Source organism: Cervus elaphus, chromosome 33 (assembly GCF_910594005.1).
Source record: "Cervus elaphus chromosome 33, mCerEla1.1, whole genome shotgun sequence".
NCBI classification, from domain to species: domain Eukaryota; kingdom Metazoa; phylum Chordata; class Mammalia; order Artiodactyla; family Cervidae; genus Cervus; species Cervus elaphus.
In genome coordinates this window covers 8,930,402-8,947,840 of record NC_057847.1, presented here as the reverse complement: position 1 = coordinate 8,947,840, position 17,439 = coordinate 8,930,402, and the positions used below count along the sequence as shown (strand labels likewise).

The following is a 17,439-nucleotide window of genomic DNA, read 5'->3' as shown; positions in this document are numbered from 1 at the left end:
ATGTGTAGTGGATGATTTTATATAGCAGTTTAAATACTCGATGATGCCTATAAAATGATTTTGAAAATAAACTACAGGATTCTTGCAGGTCATAACCTCTTCAGCTTCATTCTACCTATAAGTCCTGAAAGTTTCTCACTTGTGATAGCAAGCTGATGGACAGAATTTACCATTTATAAAACAAGTCAACTTACTGCCTAAGGAAAATTCACTTTACCTGACAACTTGCTGTAAAAATAAAAATATTCATATGGAAAAAACCGTTCCACATTTCCTGCAGGGATGGGGAAAGCCCATCTTTCTGAGCTCTTCTGAGCTCAAACAGGGCGCAGGAAGCAGTCTGTCTCGGCATCAAAAGTGCAGGCGGCACCACCTGCGTTTGCTGGCTGTGCCGTTCACCCCTGCCTTCCCCGCGAGCCCCGCGTGCTCGGCACACAGGCACGAGCACCTCAGCCTGGGCCGACGTGACGAGAACAATCTGAGCAGCAGCTCTGCCTGGTCCTGCGCACGGTCACCGGCCTGAGGCCACACTGGACGTGGACCCGGGACAGGGGCTTAGCTGTGCCGGTGTGGCCCAGGCAGGCCTCCGGCCCCCGGACACCCGGCTGCACCCAGACCCAAGACCTGCGGCTCACCACGAGGAGCGCCTTTGCGTGCTATCCCATTTTGTAAACTGTTAACAACTGCCAAGACGGTGTGGGAAGAAAACATCTTAAATATACTGATGAGATGAGAATAACTCAAACCCGTGTCTTTGGACCACTGTCTTACAACAAGCCAATCTTCACACTGTATTAAGTTAAAAAGGACAATGCAGATCTGAGTGGGAATTTGCCAACCCCCAAACCCCTGCTTTTCTGTTCCAGGTGGCTTTGCACCAGAACGTGGGAGTCTCCGATGGACACAGGTGGGTGAACCCACAGGGCTGGGGGGCACACGGGCCGCAGAGGACACCGCCTTGGCACCTCACCCACCTTGGGGCTCAGAGCTGGGGGGGACACCCTACAACGCCCCCCAACAGAGTGCTGAAACCAGCTGTGGACAGAACGCCCTGCCTGACTGAGCTCTCTCATCAAGGGCATTCTCACAACTGAAAATCCTTGAAGCAGGCCTGAAGTCAGTTCTCTCACTGTGGAACACTCAGACTTCTCGTAGGAGAAGAGAGCTCCTCAGAGAAGCCCAGGTTCTGGGGAGCTGAGTTTGGGCGCACCCACCGGATCTCTTCACTGATGGCGTCCAGCGGCTCCTGACACATCACAGGCAGAGTGTCGGCATCGGCCTGCACACTGGGCGGCAGCTGACCGGCCGAGCTGAGGAGGGTGACCCCGTCGCCCTCGCCGGCAGACACATCCTCGTCACTCTCGAACGCCTGGGCCACGGTGTCCACCACGCGGGCCTGCTGCACGGACTCCCAGTCCTGCTCCCTCTGGCTCTGCACCTGGGCACGAGAGGACCACGGCTCGTCAGCGACACTCAGGACAGCTCTCGTCTGTCAGGAACCGAGCACAATTTGATATGGAAGCCCTGACATTGGATAAACAGCCATGCTTATGAGACACTGCCATCTCTTAAGCGAGCAGTACTGAAGAAACGGGCAGGAGGAGAATCCAGTTCCTAGATGGCCTGGTGACACTCAGGTCTTAGCATGGACGGAAGGCAATCCTATGAGGTTATTCACAAGGGTGGGCTGATGGAGTCAGAGACAAAAACCCAAAATTAGAAACAGTCCATGCCTCCATCAGGCAGGATGAAGGAAAATAAGAAGGAAAAAATCCTTCAGCTCCGCAGCCTCTGGGTCCACCTCAGCGGTCATCACTTGTACTAGTTCCCCGAGGAGTGCCGTCCTCACAGGTTCCCAGGCCTCCGTGTTCCAGGCTGGTCTGAACACGCACAGACAGGAGCGAGCAGGGCAGCCAGGGGACTGGAGGGCCAGCCCCCTGCGGCTCTCGTCTCGGGGCACAGGCACTCGGGCTGTTCTGGGGGATAGCCCCTTGCACCACAATGGCGGCTCTGCCATCAGAGACGCACCGGAGAGTGCCTGCTGGGGCCCGTGCCGCCCTCCCACTCTCACACCTCACACCCTGTCCTCTGCAAGTCTCCCACCTGTCCGACTCTCAACCCAGGTCCTGCCTTCTTTCCCAGACATGACCGGAAAGCAACCGCGGGGCAGCCTCGAGATGCTGGCTGCCGACTACCTGGCCCCTGTGGCCAAAGCCCTTGCCCCTGTCTTCCTCACGACCCCTCCCCAGGGCCTGGCCACCCCCTTCGCTGGCTGCAGGACCACGTGCCATCATCCCGGCTCCGCTCCAGCGAACCAGCTGCCTGTGGGTTCACCCCTATCAGCACGTTCAGCACATCCTCTCGGTTCTCTCGCCTTCAAATGGCACAAGGGAACCAGCAGACTCCTCCTCCAGGGCACCCTGCAGCGCCCACTGGGGGTCTCTGAATGCTGCTTGGGAGAGGCATCTGCTGTCCATATAGTGTATGATCCATCTACATTATGCCTGTAACTGCATAGTGATACACTAACTCTAACTTACTGCTCTGCGGGAAAATCACCATTTAATGAGACACGAAGACAAAGCACAAACCAGACGAATGGAACACAGCACTGATGTGACCAGAGCAAGGGGGAGGATGGCGGAGGGGAGATGGATGTGTGAACTACAGCCTCTGGTGGGGGGGATGGGAGGCTGCGGTCTGGATTGATGATGGCTAAACAGGCAACAGGATGAGTCAGGAAATCAAAGCCAATGATGACGGCAGACACACCGTCCGAAAACTCCACAAGGAGAAGATATTCGGAACTGTTCTTTTACAAATACGCGGAAAGAAATGAAGCATGAAACCACAGAGAAATCGTCCAAGAATTTTAAATATCAACTACTTAGACAATGATACAAATTATAAAAGCAGTGTGTCAAAAGACCACAAAATGGACCAGTTACCACTTCACATGCATCTAAAATGACCCACAGTTAATTGAACTCTATGCTAACAACGCAGCTCACAGGAAACGGGTGGTAACAGAAAAAAGGGATAATGCAAGTGCAGTTTCAAGGCAGAGTGTTGTACACGTGATTCACGGGGTAAACAGCCGTGCACTCAGAAACCGAGGCTACACAGGCAAGAAAGCCAGCACGTGTGCCTTAGAGCCGCACGCTCTGTCTCCATAAGCCCTAGGGCGTCATCCCGTGTTGAGACGCGGAAGAGTGAGGTAGCCCGACTTCTTCCCTGGGGCCCTGGGGCACTGGGTCTTTAACTGGTTTCACGTGCACAGCTGGCCTGAGCATGCGGCCAGGCCCATCAGCAAGCGGACCAGTTTAGAGTCTTGGTCCTGTTGCCACCGCGTGCCCTGCACCCTGCAGCCAGGTGTCCCCGATGGAACATGTGCTGCCCGGCTTTCACTCGCCATGAGGGCGGCCTATGCTTACTTTCACGAGGCTGTCTGCTCCCTGACCACAGAAACTTCCCTGCCGCTGCCGTGCCCAGCACAGGCCAGGCCCACCGCTCCAGAGGCAGGCTCTGGCTGAGTTCACGATGGCTTGCTAAGCCGGTGGTCCAAATATGAAGCCTAATTGGTCCCTGTGCCATTATGGAATGATTAAAGGCCAGGCAGTTTTAAAAGTCTTAAACCTCTGAGCGGAGCAAATGTACCCGATTTTCCTCTGGGGAAAAACAGAAAAAACAAAGGAAGAAAAACAGTGTGCTTGGGGAGGGATGCGGCAGGGAGGAGGCAGACACTTACCGGAGTCATCACGCCCAGCCGGTCTCCCTCGCACGCCAGGCTTTGCCGCCTCCCTCGGGGTGGGGAGCGCCCCCTGCTGGGCGGGCAGGAGCCGGCAAGTGAGGAGGCAGGACACAGGCTGAGGGAGCTCAGTGACTTAAAACGCCGAAGGCTGCCTAAGCGCGCCCCGCCCGCCCTGCTCTCAGTCTCCTCGGCCTGCTGCTTCGAAATCTTCTTCTCCTCCCGGATCCACCTAAAAGAGAGCAAAACTCGTCAGCTGCCCTCGTCAGCACAGGAACGTTTCTGGACAACAAATTTGGGCTGGCATTCTGTGTCACGATGAGCAAATTCTGGGAACATCTGCTCATTTCTCATCTCGGCTAAAAGGTTCGACTTTCCCTCTTTTGAATATTCTCAAACTTGGAATAACTTCGCACTGAGACTTACAAACTGGCCCCTGGTCATTCACGTTTGATTTGACTTATTTACGCTAACATTCTGACGGGGCCTGGGTGGCGACTCTCTCCCTGTGAGGAGATACCTGAAGTTGACCACCTTCACCTTCCCTGCTCTCAGGGCAGAGGAGCACGTCAGTGCCTCAAGTCTTTTCCACTGGGAATCGGGAACTCTCTATAACCAACACAGCGATTCACGAACAAGCTGGAGTTTCTAAACAAAAGTCCCCAGACCAGATGAAGTGCTGAGGGGATTTTTCTTTTTTAATGGTTGAATATGTACAAACACATCACTTGATGAAGTTGTCCACCAGCTTTGTGCGAGTTTCTGGATTCATGTCAATGTGCCGCATTCACCTAGAATTCACGCTTACTGCTCTTCTCCCCTAATGTGTAGTGGATGATTTTATATAGCAGTTTAAATACTCGATGATGCCTATAAAATGATTTTGAAAATAAACTACAGGATTCTTGCAGGTCATAACCTCTTCAGCTTCATTCTACCTATAAGTCCTGAAAGTTTCTCACTTGTGATAGCAAGCTGATGGACAGAATTTACCATTTATAAAACAAGTCAACTTACTGCCTAAGGAAAATTCACTTTACCTGACAACTTGCTGTAAAAATAAAAATATTCATATGGAAAAAACCGTTCCACATTTCCTGCAGGGATGGGGAAAGCCCATCTTTCTGAGCTCTTCTGAGCTCAAACAGGGCGCAGGAAGCAGTCTGTCTCGGCATCAAAAGTGCAGGCGGCACCACCTGCGTTTGCTGGCTGTGCCGTTCACCCCTGCCTTCCCCGCGAGCCCCGCGTGCTCGGCACACAGGCACGAGCACCTCAGCCTGGGCCGACGTGACGAGAACAATCTGAGCAGCAGCTCTGCCTGGTCCTGCGCACGGTCACCGGCCTGAGGCCACACTGGACGTGGACCCGGGACAGGGGCTTAGCTGTGCCGGTGTGGCCCAGGCAGGCCTCCGGCCCCCGGACACCCGGCTGCACCCAGACCCAAGACCTGCGGCTCACCACGAGGAGCGCCTTTGCGTGCTATCCCATTTTGTAAACTGTTAACAACTGCCAAGACGGTGTGGGAAGAAAACATCTTAAATATACTGATGAGATGAGAATAACTCAAACCCGTGTCTTTGGACCACTGTCTTACAACAAGCCAATCTTCACACTGTATTAAGTTAAAAAGGACAATGCAGATCTGAGTGGGAATTTGCCAACCCCCAAACCCCTGCTTTTCTGTTCCAGGTGGCTTTGCACCAGAACGTGGGAGTCTCCGATGGACACAGGTAGGTGAACCCACAGGGCTGGGGGGCACACGGGCCGCAGAGGACACCGCCTTGGCACCTCACCCACCTTGGGGCTCAGAGCTGGGGGGGACACCCTACAACGCCCCCCAACAGAGTGCTGAAACCAGCTGTGGACAGAACGCCCTGCCTGACTGAGCTCTCTCATCAAGGGCATTCTCACAACTGAAAATCCTTGAAGCAGGCCTGAAGTCAGTTCTCTCACTGTGGAACACTCAGACTTCTCGTAGGAGAAGAGAGCTCCTCAGAGAAGCCCAGGTTCTGGGGAGCTGAGTTTGGGCGCACCCACCGGATCTCTTCACTGATGGCGTCCAGCGGCTCCTGACACATCACAGGCAGAGTGTCGGCATCGGCCTGCACACTGGGCGGCAGCTGACCGGCCGAGCTGAGGAGGGTGACCCCGTCGCCCTCGCCGGCAGACACATCCTCGTCACTCTCGAACGCCTGGGCCACGGTGTCCACCACGCGGGCCTGCTGCACGGACTCCCAGTCCTGCTCCCTCTGGCTCTGCACCTGGGCACGAGAGGACCACGGCTCGTCAGCGACACTCAGGACAGCTCTCGTCTGTCAGGAACCGAGCACAATTTGATATGGAAGCCCTGACATTGGATAAACAGCCATGCTTATGAGACACTGCCATCTCTTAAGCGAGCAGTACTGAAGAAACGGGCAGGAGGAGAATCCAGTTCCTAGATGGCCTGGTGACACTCAGGTCTTAGCATGGACGGAAGGCAATCCTATGAGGTTATTCACAAGGGTGGGCTGATGGAGTCAGAGACAAAAACCCAAAATTAGAAACAGTCCATGCCTCCATCAGGCAGGATGAAGGAAAATAAGAAGGAAAAAATCCTTCAGCTCCGCAGCCTCTGGGTCCACCTCAGCGGTCATCACTTGTACTAGTTCCCCGAGGAGTGCCGTCCTCACAGGTTCCCAGGCCTCCGTGTTCCAGGCTGGTCTGAACACGCACAGACAGGAGCGAGCAGGGCAGCCAGGGGACTGGAGGGCCAGCCCCCTGCGGCTCTCGTCTCGGGGCACAGGCACTCGGGCTGTTCTGGGGGATAGCCCCTTGCACCACAATGGCGGCTCTGCCATCAGAGACGCACCGGAGAGTGCCTGCTGGGGCCCGTGCCGCCCTCCCACTCTCACACCTCACACCCTGTCCTCTGCAAGTCTCCCCCCTGTCCGACTCTCAACCCAGGTCCTGCCTTCTTTCCCAGACATGACCGGAAAGCAACCGCGGGGCAGCCTCGAGATGCTGGCTGCCGACTACCTGGCCCCTGTGGCCAAAGCCCTTGCCCCTGTCTTCCTCACGACCCCTCCCCAGGGCCTGGCCACCCCCTTCGCTGGCTGCAGGACCACGTGCCATCATCCCGGCTCCGCTCCAGCGAACCAGCTGCCTGTGGGTTCACCCCTATCAGCACGTTCAGCACATCCTCTCGGTTCTCTCGCCTTCAAATGGCACAAGGGAACCAGCAGACTCCTCCTCCAGGGCACCCTGCAGCGCCCACTGGGGGTCTCTGAATGCTGCTTGGGAGAGGCATCTGCTGTCCATATAGTGTACGATCCATCTACATTATGCCTGTAACTGCATAGTGATACACTAACTCTAACTTACTGCTCTGCGGGAAAATCACCATTTAATGAGACACGAAGACAAAGCACAAACCAGACGAATGGAACACAGCACTGATGTGACCAGAGCAAGTGGGAGGATGGCGGAGGGGAGATGGATGTGTGAACTACAGCCTCTGGTGGGGGGGATGGGAGGCTGCGGTCTGGATTGATGATGGCTAAACAGGCAACAGGATGAGTCAGGAAATCAAAGCCAATGATGACGGCAGACACACCGTCCGAAAACTCCACAAGGAGAAGATATTCGGAACTGTTCTTTTACAAATACGCGGAAAGAAATGAAGCATGAAACCACAGAGAAATCGTCCAAGAATTTTAAATATCAACTACTTAGACAATGATACAAATTATAAAAGCAGTGTGTCAAAAGACCACAAAATGGACCAGTTACCACTTCACATGCATCTAAAATGACCCACAGTTAATTGAACTCTATGCTAACAACGCAGCTCACAGGAAACGGGTGGTAACAGAAAAAAGGGATAATGCAAGTGCAGTTTCAAGGCAGAGTGTTGTACACGTGATTCACGGGGTAAACAGCCGTGCACTCAGAAACCGAGGCTACACAGGCAAGAAAGCCAGCACGTGTGCCTTAGAGCCGCACGCTCTGTCTCCATAAGCCCTAGGGCGTCATCCCGTGTTGAGACGCGGAAGAGTGAGGTAGCCCGACTTCTTCCCTGGGGCCCTGGGGCACTGGGTCTTTAACTGGTTTCACGTGCACAGCTGGCCTGAGCATGCGGCCAGGCCCATCAGCAAGCGGACCAGTTTAGAGTCTTGGTCCTGTTGCCACCGCGTGCCCTGCACCCTGCAGCCAGGTGTCCCCGATGGAACATGTGCTGCCCGGCTTTCACTCGCCATGAGGGCGGCCTATGCTTACTTTCACGAGGCTGTCTGCTCCCTGACCACAGAAACTTCCCTGCCGCTGCCGTGCCCAGCACAGGCCAGGCCCACCGCTCCAGAGGCAGGCTCTGGCTGAGTTCACGATGGCTTGCTAAGCCGGTGGTCCAAATATGAAGCCTAATTGGTCCCTGTGCCATTATGGAATGATTAAAGGCCAGGCAGTTTTAAAAGTCTTAAACCTCTGAGCGGAGCAAATGTACCCGATTTTCCTCTGGGGAAAAACAGAAAAAACAAAGGAAGAAAAACAGTGTGCTTGGGGAGGGATGCGGCAGGGAGGAGGCAGACACTTACCGGAGTCATCACGCCCAGCCGGTCTGCCTCGCACGCCAGGCTTTGCCGCCTCCTTCGGGGCGGGGAGCGCTCCCTGCTGGGCGGGCAGGAGCCGGCAAGTGAGGAGGCAGGACACAGGCTGAGGGAGCTCAGTGACTTAAAACGCCGAAGGCTGCCTAAGCGCGCCCCGCCCGCCCTGCTCTCAGGCTCCTCGGCCCGCTGCTTCGAAATCTTCTTCTCCTCCCGGATCCACCTAAAAGAGAGCAAAACTCGTCAGCTGCCCTCGTCAGCACAGGAACGTTTCTGGACAACAAATTTGGGCTGGCATTCTGTGTCACGATGAGCAAATTCTGGGAACATCTGCTCATTTCTCATCTCGGCTAAAAGGTTCGACTTTCCCTCTTTTGAATATTCTCAAACTTGGAATAACTTCGCACTGAGACTTACAAACTGGCCCCTGGTCATTCACGTTTGATTTGACTTATTTACGCTAACATTCTGACGGGGCCTGGGTGGCGACTCTCTCCCTGTGAGGAGATACCTGAAGTTGACCACCTTCACCTTCCCTGCTCTCAGGGCAGAGGAGCACGTCAGTGCCTCAAGTCTTTTCCACTGGGAATCGGGAACTCTCTATAACCAACACAGCGATTCACGAACAAGCTGGAGATTCTAAACAAAAGTCCCCAGACCAGATGAAGTGCTGAGGGGATTTTTCTTTTTTAATGGTTGAATATGTACAAACACATCACGTGATGAAGTTCTCCACCAGCTTTGTGCGAGTTTCTGGCTTCATGTCAATGTGCCGCATTCACCTAGAATTCACGCTTCCTGCTCTTCTCCCCTAATGTGTAGTGGATGATTTTATATAGCAGTTTAAATACTCGATGATGCCTATAAAATGATTTTGAAAATAAACTACAGGATTCTTGCAGGTCATAACCTCTTCAGCTTCATTCTACCTATAAGTCCTGAAAGTTTCTCACTTGTGATAGCAAGCTGATGGACAGAATTTACCATTTATAAAACAAGTCAACTTACTGCCTAAGGAAAATTCACTTTACCTGACAACTTGCTGTAAAAATAAAAATATTCATATGGAAAAAACCGTTCCACATTTCCTGCAGGGATGGGGAAAGCCCATCTTTCTGAGCTCTTCTGAGCTCAAACAGGGCGCAGGAAGCAGTCTGTCTCGGCATCAAAAGTGCAGGCGGCACCACCTGCGTTTGCTGGCTGTGCCGTTCACCCCTGCCTTCCCCGCGAGCCCCGCGTGCTCGGCACACAGGCACGAGCACCTCAGCCTGGGCCGACGTGACGAGAACAATCTGAGCAGCAGCTCTGCCTGGTCCTGCGCACGGTCACCGGCCTGAGGCCACACTGGACGTGGACCCGGGACAGGGGCTTAGCTGTGCCGGTGTGGCCCAGGCAGGCCTCCGGCCCCCGGACACCCGGCTGCACCCAGACCCAAGACCTGCGGCTCACCACGAGGAGCGCCTTTGCGTGCTATCCCATTTTGTAAACTGTTAACAACTGCCAAGACGGTGTGGGAAGAAAACATCTTAAATATACTGATGAGATGAGAATAACTCAAACCCGTGTCTTTGGACCACTGTCTTACAACAAGCCAATCTTCACACTGTATTAAGTTAAAAAGGACAATGCAGATCTGAGTGGGAATTTGCCAACCCCCAAACCCCTGCTTTTCTGTTCCAGGTGGCTTTGCACCAGAACGTGGGAGTCTCCGATGGACACAGGTGGGTGAACCCACAGGGCTGGGGGGCACACGGGCCGCAGAGGACACCGCCTTGGCACCTCACCCACCTTGGGGCTCAGAGCTGGGGGGGACACCCTACAATGCCCCCCAACAGAGTGCTGAAACCAGCTGTGGACAGAACGCCCTGCCTGACTGAGCTCTCTCATCAAGGGCATTCTCACAACTGAAAATCCTTGAAGCAGGCCTGAAGTCAGTTCTCTCACTGTGGAACACTCAGACTTCTCGTAGGAGAAGAGAGCTCCTCAGAGAAGCCCAGGTTCTGGGGAGCTGAGTTTGGGCGCACCCACCGGATCTCTTCACTGATGGCGTCCAGCGGCTCCTGACACATCACAGGCAGAGTGTCGGCATCGGCCTGCACACTGGGCGGCAGCTGACCGGCCGAGCTGAGGAGGGTGACCCCGTCGCCCTCGCCGGCAGACACATCCTCGTCACTCTCGAACGCCTGGGCCACAGTGTCCACCACGCGGGCCTGCTGCACGGACTCCCAGTCCTGCTCCCTCTGGCTCTGCACCTGGGCACGAGAGGACCACGGCTCGTCAGCGACACTCAGGACAGCTCTCGTCTGTCAGGAACCGAGCACAATTTGATATGGAAGCCCTGACATTGGATAAACAGCCATGCTTATGAGACACTGCCATCTCTTAAGCGAGCAGTACTGAAGAAACGGGCAGGAGGAGAATCCAGTTCCTAGATGGCCTGGTGACACTCAGGTCTTAGCGTGGACGGAAGGCAATCCTATGAGGTTATTCACAAGGGTGGGCTGATGGAGTCAGAGACAAAAACCCAAAATTAGAAACAGTCCATGCCTCCATCAGGCAGGATGAAGGAAAATAAGAAGGAAAAAATCCTTCAGCTCCGCAGCCTCTGGGTCCACCTCAGCGGTCATCACTTGTACTAGTTCCCCGAGGAGTGCCGTCCTCACAGGTTCCCAGGCCTCCGTGTTCCAGGCTGGTCTGAACACGCACAGACAGGAGCGAGCAGGGCAGCCAGGGGACTGGAGGGCCAGCCCCCTGCGGCTCTCGTCTCGGGGCACAGGCACTCGGGCTGTTCTGGGGGATAGCCCCTCGCACCACAATGGCGGCTCTGCCATCAGAGACGCACGGGAGAGTGCCTGCTGGGGCCCGTGCCGCCCTCCCACTCTCACACCTCACACCCTGTCCTCTGCAAGTCTCCCCCCTGTCCGACTCTCAACCCAGGTCCTGCCTTCTTTCCCAGACATGACCGGAAAGCAACCGCGGGGCAGCCTCGAGATGCTGGCTGCCGACTACCTGGCCCCTGTGGCCAAAGCCCTTGCCCCTGTCTTCCTCACGACCCCTCCCCAGGGCCTGGCCACCCCCTTCGCTGGCTGCAGGACCACGTGCCATCATCCCGGCTCCGCTCCAGCGAACCAGCTGCCTGTGGGTTCACCCCTATCAGCACGTTCAGCACATCCTCTCGGTTCTCTCGCCTTCAAATGGCACAAGGGAACCAGAAGACTCCTCCTCCAGGGCACCCTGCAGCGCCCACTGGGGGTCTCTGAATGCTGCTTGGGAGAGGCATCTGCTGTCCATATAGTGTATGATCCATCTACATTATGCCTGTAACTGCATAGTGATACACTAACTCTAACTTACTGCTCTGCGGGAAAATCACCATTTAATGAGACACGAAGACAAAGCACAAACCAGACGAATGGAACACAGCACTGATATGACCAGAGCAAGGGGGAGGATGGCGGAGGGGAGATGGATGTGTGAACTACAGCCTCTGGTGGGGGGGATGGGAGGCTGCGGTCTGGATTGATGATGGCTAAACAGGCAACAGGATGAGTCAGGAAATCAAAGCCAATGATGACGGCAGACACACCGTCCGAAAACTCCACAAGGAGAAGATATTCGGAACTGTTCTTTTACAAATACTCGGAAAGAAATGAAGCATGAAACCACAGAGAAATCGTCCAAGAATTTTAAATATCAACTACTTAGACAATGATACAAATTATAAAAGCAGTGTGTCAAAAGACCACAAAATGGACCAGTTACCACTTCACATGCATCTAAAATGACCCACAGTTAATTGAACTCTATGCTAACAACGCAGCTCACAGGAAACGGGTGGTAACAGAAAAAAGGGATAATGCAAGTGCAGTTTCAAGGCAGAGTGTTGTACACGTGATTCACGGGGTAAACAGCCGTGCACTCAGAAACCGAGGCTACACAGGCAAGAAAGCCAGCACGTGTGCCTTAGAGCCGCACGCTCTGTCTCCATAAGCCCTAGGGCGTCATCCCGTGTTGAGACGCGGAAGAGTGAGGTAGCCCGACTTCTTCCCTGGGGCCCTGGGGCACTGGGTCTTTAACTGGTTTCACGTGCACAGCTGGCCTGAGCATGCGGCCAGGCCCATCAGCAAGCGGACCAGTTTAGAGTCTTGGTCCTGTTGCCACCGCGTGCCCTGCACCCTGCAGCCAGGTGTCCCCGATGGAACATGTGCTGCCCGGCTTTCACTCGCCATGAGGGCGGCCTATGCTTACTTTCACGAGGCTGTCTGCTCCCTGACCACAGAAACTTCCCTGCCGCTGCCGTGCCCAGCACAGGCCAGGCCCACCGCTCCAGAGGCAGGCTCTGGCTGAGTTCACGATGGCTTGCTAAGCCGGTGGTCCAAATATGAAGCCTAATTGGTCCCTGTGCCATTATGGAATGATTAAAGGCCAGGCAGTTTTAAAAGTCTTAAACCTCTGAGCGGAGCAAATGTACCCGATTTTCCTCTGGGGAAAAACAGAAAAAACAAAGGAAGAAAAACAGTGTGCTTGGGGAGGGATGCGGCAGGGAGGAGGCAGACACTTACCGGAGTCATCACGCCCAGCCGGTCTGCCTCGCACGCCAGGCTTTGCCGCCTCCTTCGGGGCGGGGAGCGCTCCCTGCTGGGCGGGCAGGAGCCGGCAAGTGAGGAGGCAGGACACAGGCTGAGGGAGCTCAGTGACTTAAAACGCCGAAGGCTGCCTAAGCGCGCCCCGCCCGCCCTGCTCTCAGGCTCCTCGGCCCGCTGCTTCGAAATCTTCTTCTCCTCCCGGATCCACCTAAAAGAGAGCAAAACTCGTCAGCTGCCCTCGTCAGCACAGGAACGTTTCTGGACAACAAATTTGGGCTGGCATTCTGTGTCACGATGAGCAAATTCTGGGAACATCTGCTCATTTCTCATCTCGGCTAAAAGGTTCGACTTTCCCTCTTTTGAATATTCTCAAACTTGGAATAACTTCGCACTGAGACTTACAAACTGGCCCCTGGTCATTCACGTTTGATTTGACTTATTTACGCTAACATTCTGACGGGGCCTGGGTGGCGACTCTCTCCCTGTGAGGAGATACCTGAAGTTGACCACCTTCACCTTCCCTGCTCTCAGGGCAGAGGAGCACGTCAGTGCCTCAAGTCTTTTCCACTGGGAATCGGGAACTCTCTATAACCAACACAGCGATTCACGAACAAGCTGGAGTTTCTAAACAAAAGTCCCCAGACCAGATGAAGTGCTGAGGGGATTTTTCTTTTTTAATGGTTGAATATGTACAAACACATCACTTGATGAAGTTGTCCACCAGCTTTGTGCGAGTTTCTGGATTCATGTCAATGTGCCGCATTCACCTAGAATTCACGCTTACTGCTCTTCTCCCCTAATGTGTAGTGGATGATTTTATATAGCAGTTTAAATACTCGATGATGCCTATAAAATGATTTTGAAAATAAACTACAGGATTCTTGCAGGTCATAACCTCTTCAGCTTCATTCTACCTATAAGTCCTGAAAGTTTCTCACTTGTGATAGCAAGCTGATGGACAGAATTTATCATTTATAAAACAAGTCAACTTACTGCCTAAGGAAAATTCACTTTACCTGACAACTTGCTGTAAAAATAAAAATATTCATATGGAAAAAACCGTTCCACATTTCCTGCAGGGATGGGGAAAGCCCATCTTTCTGAGCTCTTCTGAGCTCAAACAGGGCGCAGGAAGCAGTCTGTCTCGGCATCAAAAGTGCAGGCGGCACCACCTGCGTTTGCTGGCTGTGCCGTTCACCCCTGCCTTCCCCGCGAGCCCCGCGTGCTCGGCACACAGGCACGAGCACCTCAGCCTGGGCCGACGTGACGAGAACAATCTGAGCAGCAGCTCTGCCTGGTCCTGCGCACGGTCACCGGCCTGAGGCCACACTGGACGTGGACCCGGGACAGGGGCTTAGCTGTGCCGGTGTGGCCCAGGCAGGCCTCCGGCCCCCGGACACCCGGCTGCACCCAGACCCAAGACCTGCGGCTCACCACGAGGAGCGCCTTTGCGTGCTATCCCATTTTGTAAACTGTTAACAACTGCCAAGACGGTGTGGGAAGAAAACATCTTAAATATACTGATGAGATGAGAATAACTCAAACCCGTGTCTTTGGACCACTGTCTTACAACAAGCCAATCTTCACACTGTATTAAGTTAAAAAGGACAATGCAGATCTGAGTGGGAATTTGCCAACCCCCAAACCCCTGCTTTTCTGTTCCAGGTGGCTTTGCACCAGAACGTGGGAGTCTCCGATGGACACAGGTGGGTGAACCCACAGGGCTGGGGGGCACACGGGCCACAGAGGACACCGCCTTGGCACCTCACCCACCTTGGGGCTCAGAGCTGGGGGGGACACCCTACAATGCCCCCCAACAGAGTGCTGAAACCAGCTGTGGACAGAACGCCCTGCCTGACTGAGCTCTCTCATCAAGGGCATTCTCACAACTGAAAATCCTTGAAGCAGGCCTGAAGTCAGTTCTCTCACTGTGGAACACTCAGACTTCTCGTAGGAGAAGAGAGCTCCTCAGAGAAGCCCAGGTTCTGGGGAGCTGAGTTTGGGCGCACCCACCGGATCTCTTCACTGATGGCGTCCAGCGGCTCCTGACACATCACAGGCAGAGTGTCGGCATCGGCCTGCACACTGGGCGGCAGCTGACCGGCCGAGCTGAGGAGGGTGACCCCGTCGCCCTCGCCGGCAGACACATCCTCGTCACTCTCGAACGCCTGGGCCACGGTGTCCACCACGCGGGCCTGCTGCACGGACTCCCAGTCCTGCTCCCTCTGGCTCTGCACCTGGGCACGAGAGGACCACGGCTCGTCAGCGACACTCAGGACAGCTCTCGTCTGTCAGGAACCGAGCACAATTTGATATGGAAGCCCTGACATTGGATAAACAGCCATGCTTATGAGACACTGCCATCTCTTAAGCGAGCAGTACTGAAGAAACGGGCAGGAGGAGAATCCAGTTCCTAGATGGCCTGGTGACACTCAGGTCTTAGCGTGGACGGAAGGCAATCCTATGAGGTTATTCACAAGGGTGGGCTGATGGAGTCAGAGACAAAAACCCAAAATTAGAAACAGTCCATGCCTCCATCAGGCAGGATGAAGGAAAATAAGAAGGAAAAAATCCTTCAGCTCCGCAGCCTCTGGGTCCACCTCAGCGGTCATCACTTGTACTAGTTCCCCGAGGAGTGCCGTCCTCACAGGTTCCCAGGCCTCCGTGTTCCAGGCTGGTCTGAACACGCACAGACAGGAGCGAGCAGGGCAGCCAGGGGACTGGAGGGCCAGCCCCCTGCGGCTCTCGTCTCGGGGCACAGGCACTCGGGCTGTTCTGGGGGATAGCCCCTCGCACCACAATGGCGGCTCTGCCATCAGAGACGCACGGGAGAATGCCTGCTGGGGCCCGTGCCGCCCTCCCACTCTCACACCTCACACCCTGTCCTCTGCAAGTCTCCCCCCTGTCCGACTCTCAACCCAGGTCCTGCCTTCTTTCCCAGACATGACCGGAAAGCAACCGCGGGGCAGCCTCGAGATGCTGGCTGCCGACTACCTGGCCCCTGTGGCCAAAGCCCTTGCCCCTGTCTTCCTCACGACCCCTCCCCAGGGCCTGGCCACCCCCTTCGCTGGCTGCAGGACCACGTGCCATCATCCCGGCTCCGCTCCAGCGAACCAGCTGCCTGTGGGTTCACCCCTATCAGCACGTTCAGCACATCCTCTCGGTTCTCTCGCCTTCAAATGGCACAAGGGAACCAGAAGACTCCTCCTCCAGGGCACCCTGCAGCGCCCACTGGGGGTCTCTGAATGCTGCTTGGGAGAGGCATCTGCTGTCCATATAGTGTATGATCCATCTACATTATGCCTGTAACTGCATAGTGATACACTAACTCTAACTTACTGCTCTGCGGGAAAATCACCATTTAATGAGACACGAAGACAAAGCACAAACCAGACGAATGGAACACAGCACTGATATGACCAGAGCAAGGGGGAGGATGGCGGAGGGGAGATGGATGTGTGAACTACAGCCTCTGGTGGGGGGGATGGGAGGCTGCGGTCTGGATTGATGATGGCTAAACAGGCAACAGGATGAGTCAGGAAATCAAAGCCAATGATGACGGCAGACACACCGTCCGAAAACTCCACAAGGAGAAGATATTCGGAACTGTTCTTTTACAAATACTCGGAAAGAAATGAAGCATGAAACCACAGAGAAATCGTCCAAGAATTTTAAATATCAACTACTTAGACAATGATACAAATTATAAAAGCAGTGTGTCAAAAGACCACAAAATGGACCAGTTACCACTTCACATGCATCTAAAATGACCCACAGTTAATTGAACTCTATGCTAACAACGCAGCTCACAGGAAACGGGTGGTAACAGAAAAAAGGGATAATGCAAGTGCAGTTTCAAGGCAGAGTGTTGTACACGTGATTCACGGGGTAAACAGCCGTGCACTCAGAAACCGAGGCTACACAGGCAAGAAAGCCAGCACGTGTGCCTTAGAGCCGCACGCTCTGTCTCCATAAGCCCTAGGGCGTCATCCCGTGTTGAGACGCGGAAGAGTGAGGTAGCCCGACTTCTTCCCTGGGGCCCTGGGGCACTGGGTCTTTAACTGGTTTCACGTGCACAGCTGGCCTGAGCATGCGGCCAGGCCCATCAGCAAGCGGACCAGTTTAGAGTCTTGGTCCTGTTGCCACCGCGTGCCCTGCACCCTGCAGCCAGGTGTCCCCGATGGAACATGTGCTGCCCGGCTTTCACTCGCCATGAGGGCGGCCTATGCTTACTTTCACGAGGCTGTCTGCTCCCTGACCACAGAAACTTCCCTGCCGCTGCCGTGCCCAGCACAGGCCAGGCCCACCGCTCCAGAGGCAGGCTCTGGCTGAGTTCACGATGGCTTGCTAAGCCGGTGGTCCAAATATGAAGCCTAATTGGTCCCTGTGCCATTATGGAATGATTAAAGGCCAGGCAGTTTTAAAAGTCTTAAACCTCTGAGCGGAGCAAATGTACCCGATTTTCCTCTGGGGAAAAACAGAAAAAACAAAGGAAGAAAAACAGTGTGCTTGGGGAGGGATGCGG

The 17,439-nt window shown here is 54.5% G+C and overlaps 1 protein-coding gene across 1 annotated transcript; it reads right to left on the bottom strand.

Annotated features, from left to right (window-relative positions):
* Positions 1–7,894: 7,894 nt before the first annotated feature.
* LOC122688285 (liprin-alpha-1-like) lies at positions 7,895–17,020 on the bottom strand. Its single transcript, XM_043894180.1, has 5 exons — positions 17,009–17,020; positions 12,891–13,088; positions 10,489–10,580; positions 8,320–8,395; positions 7,895–7,933 (listed from the first exon to the last, which is right to left on the bottom strand). The coding sequence occupies exons 1-5, from the start codon at positions 17,018–17,020 to the stop codon at positions 7,895–7,897; spliced, it is 417 nt and encodes a 138-aa protein (XP_043750115.1).
* Positions 17,021–17,439: the final 419 nt, after the last annotated feature.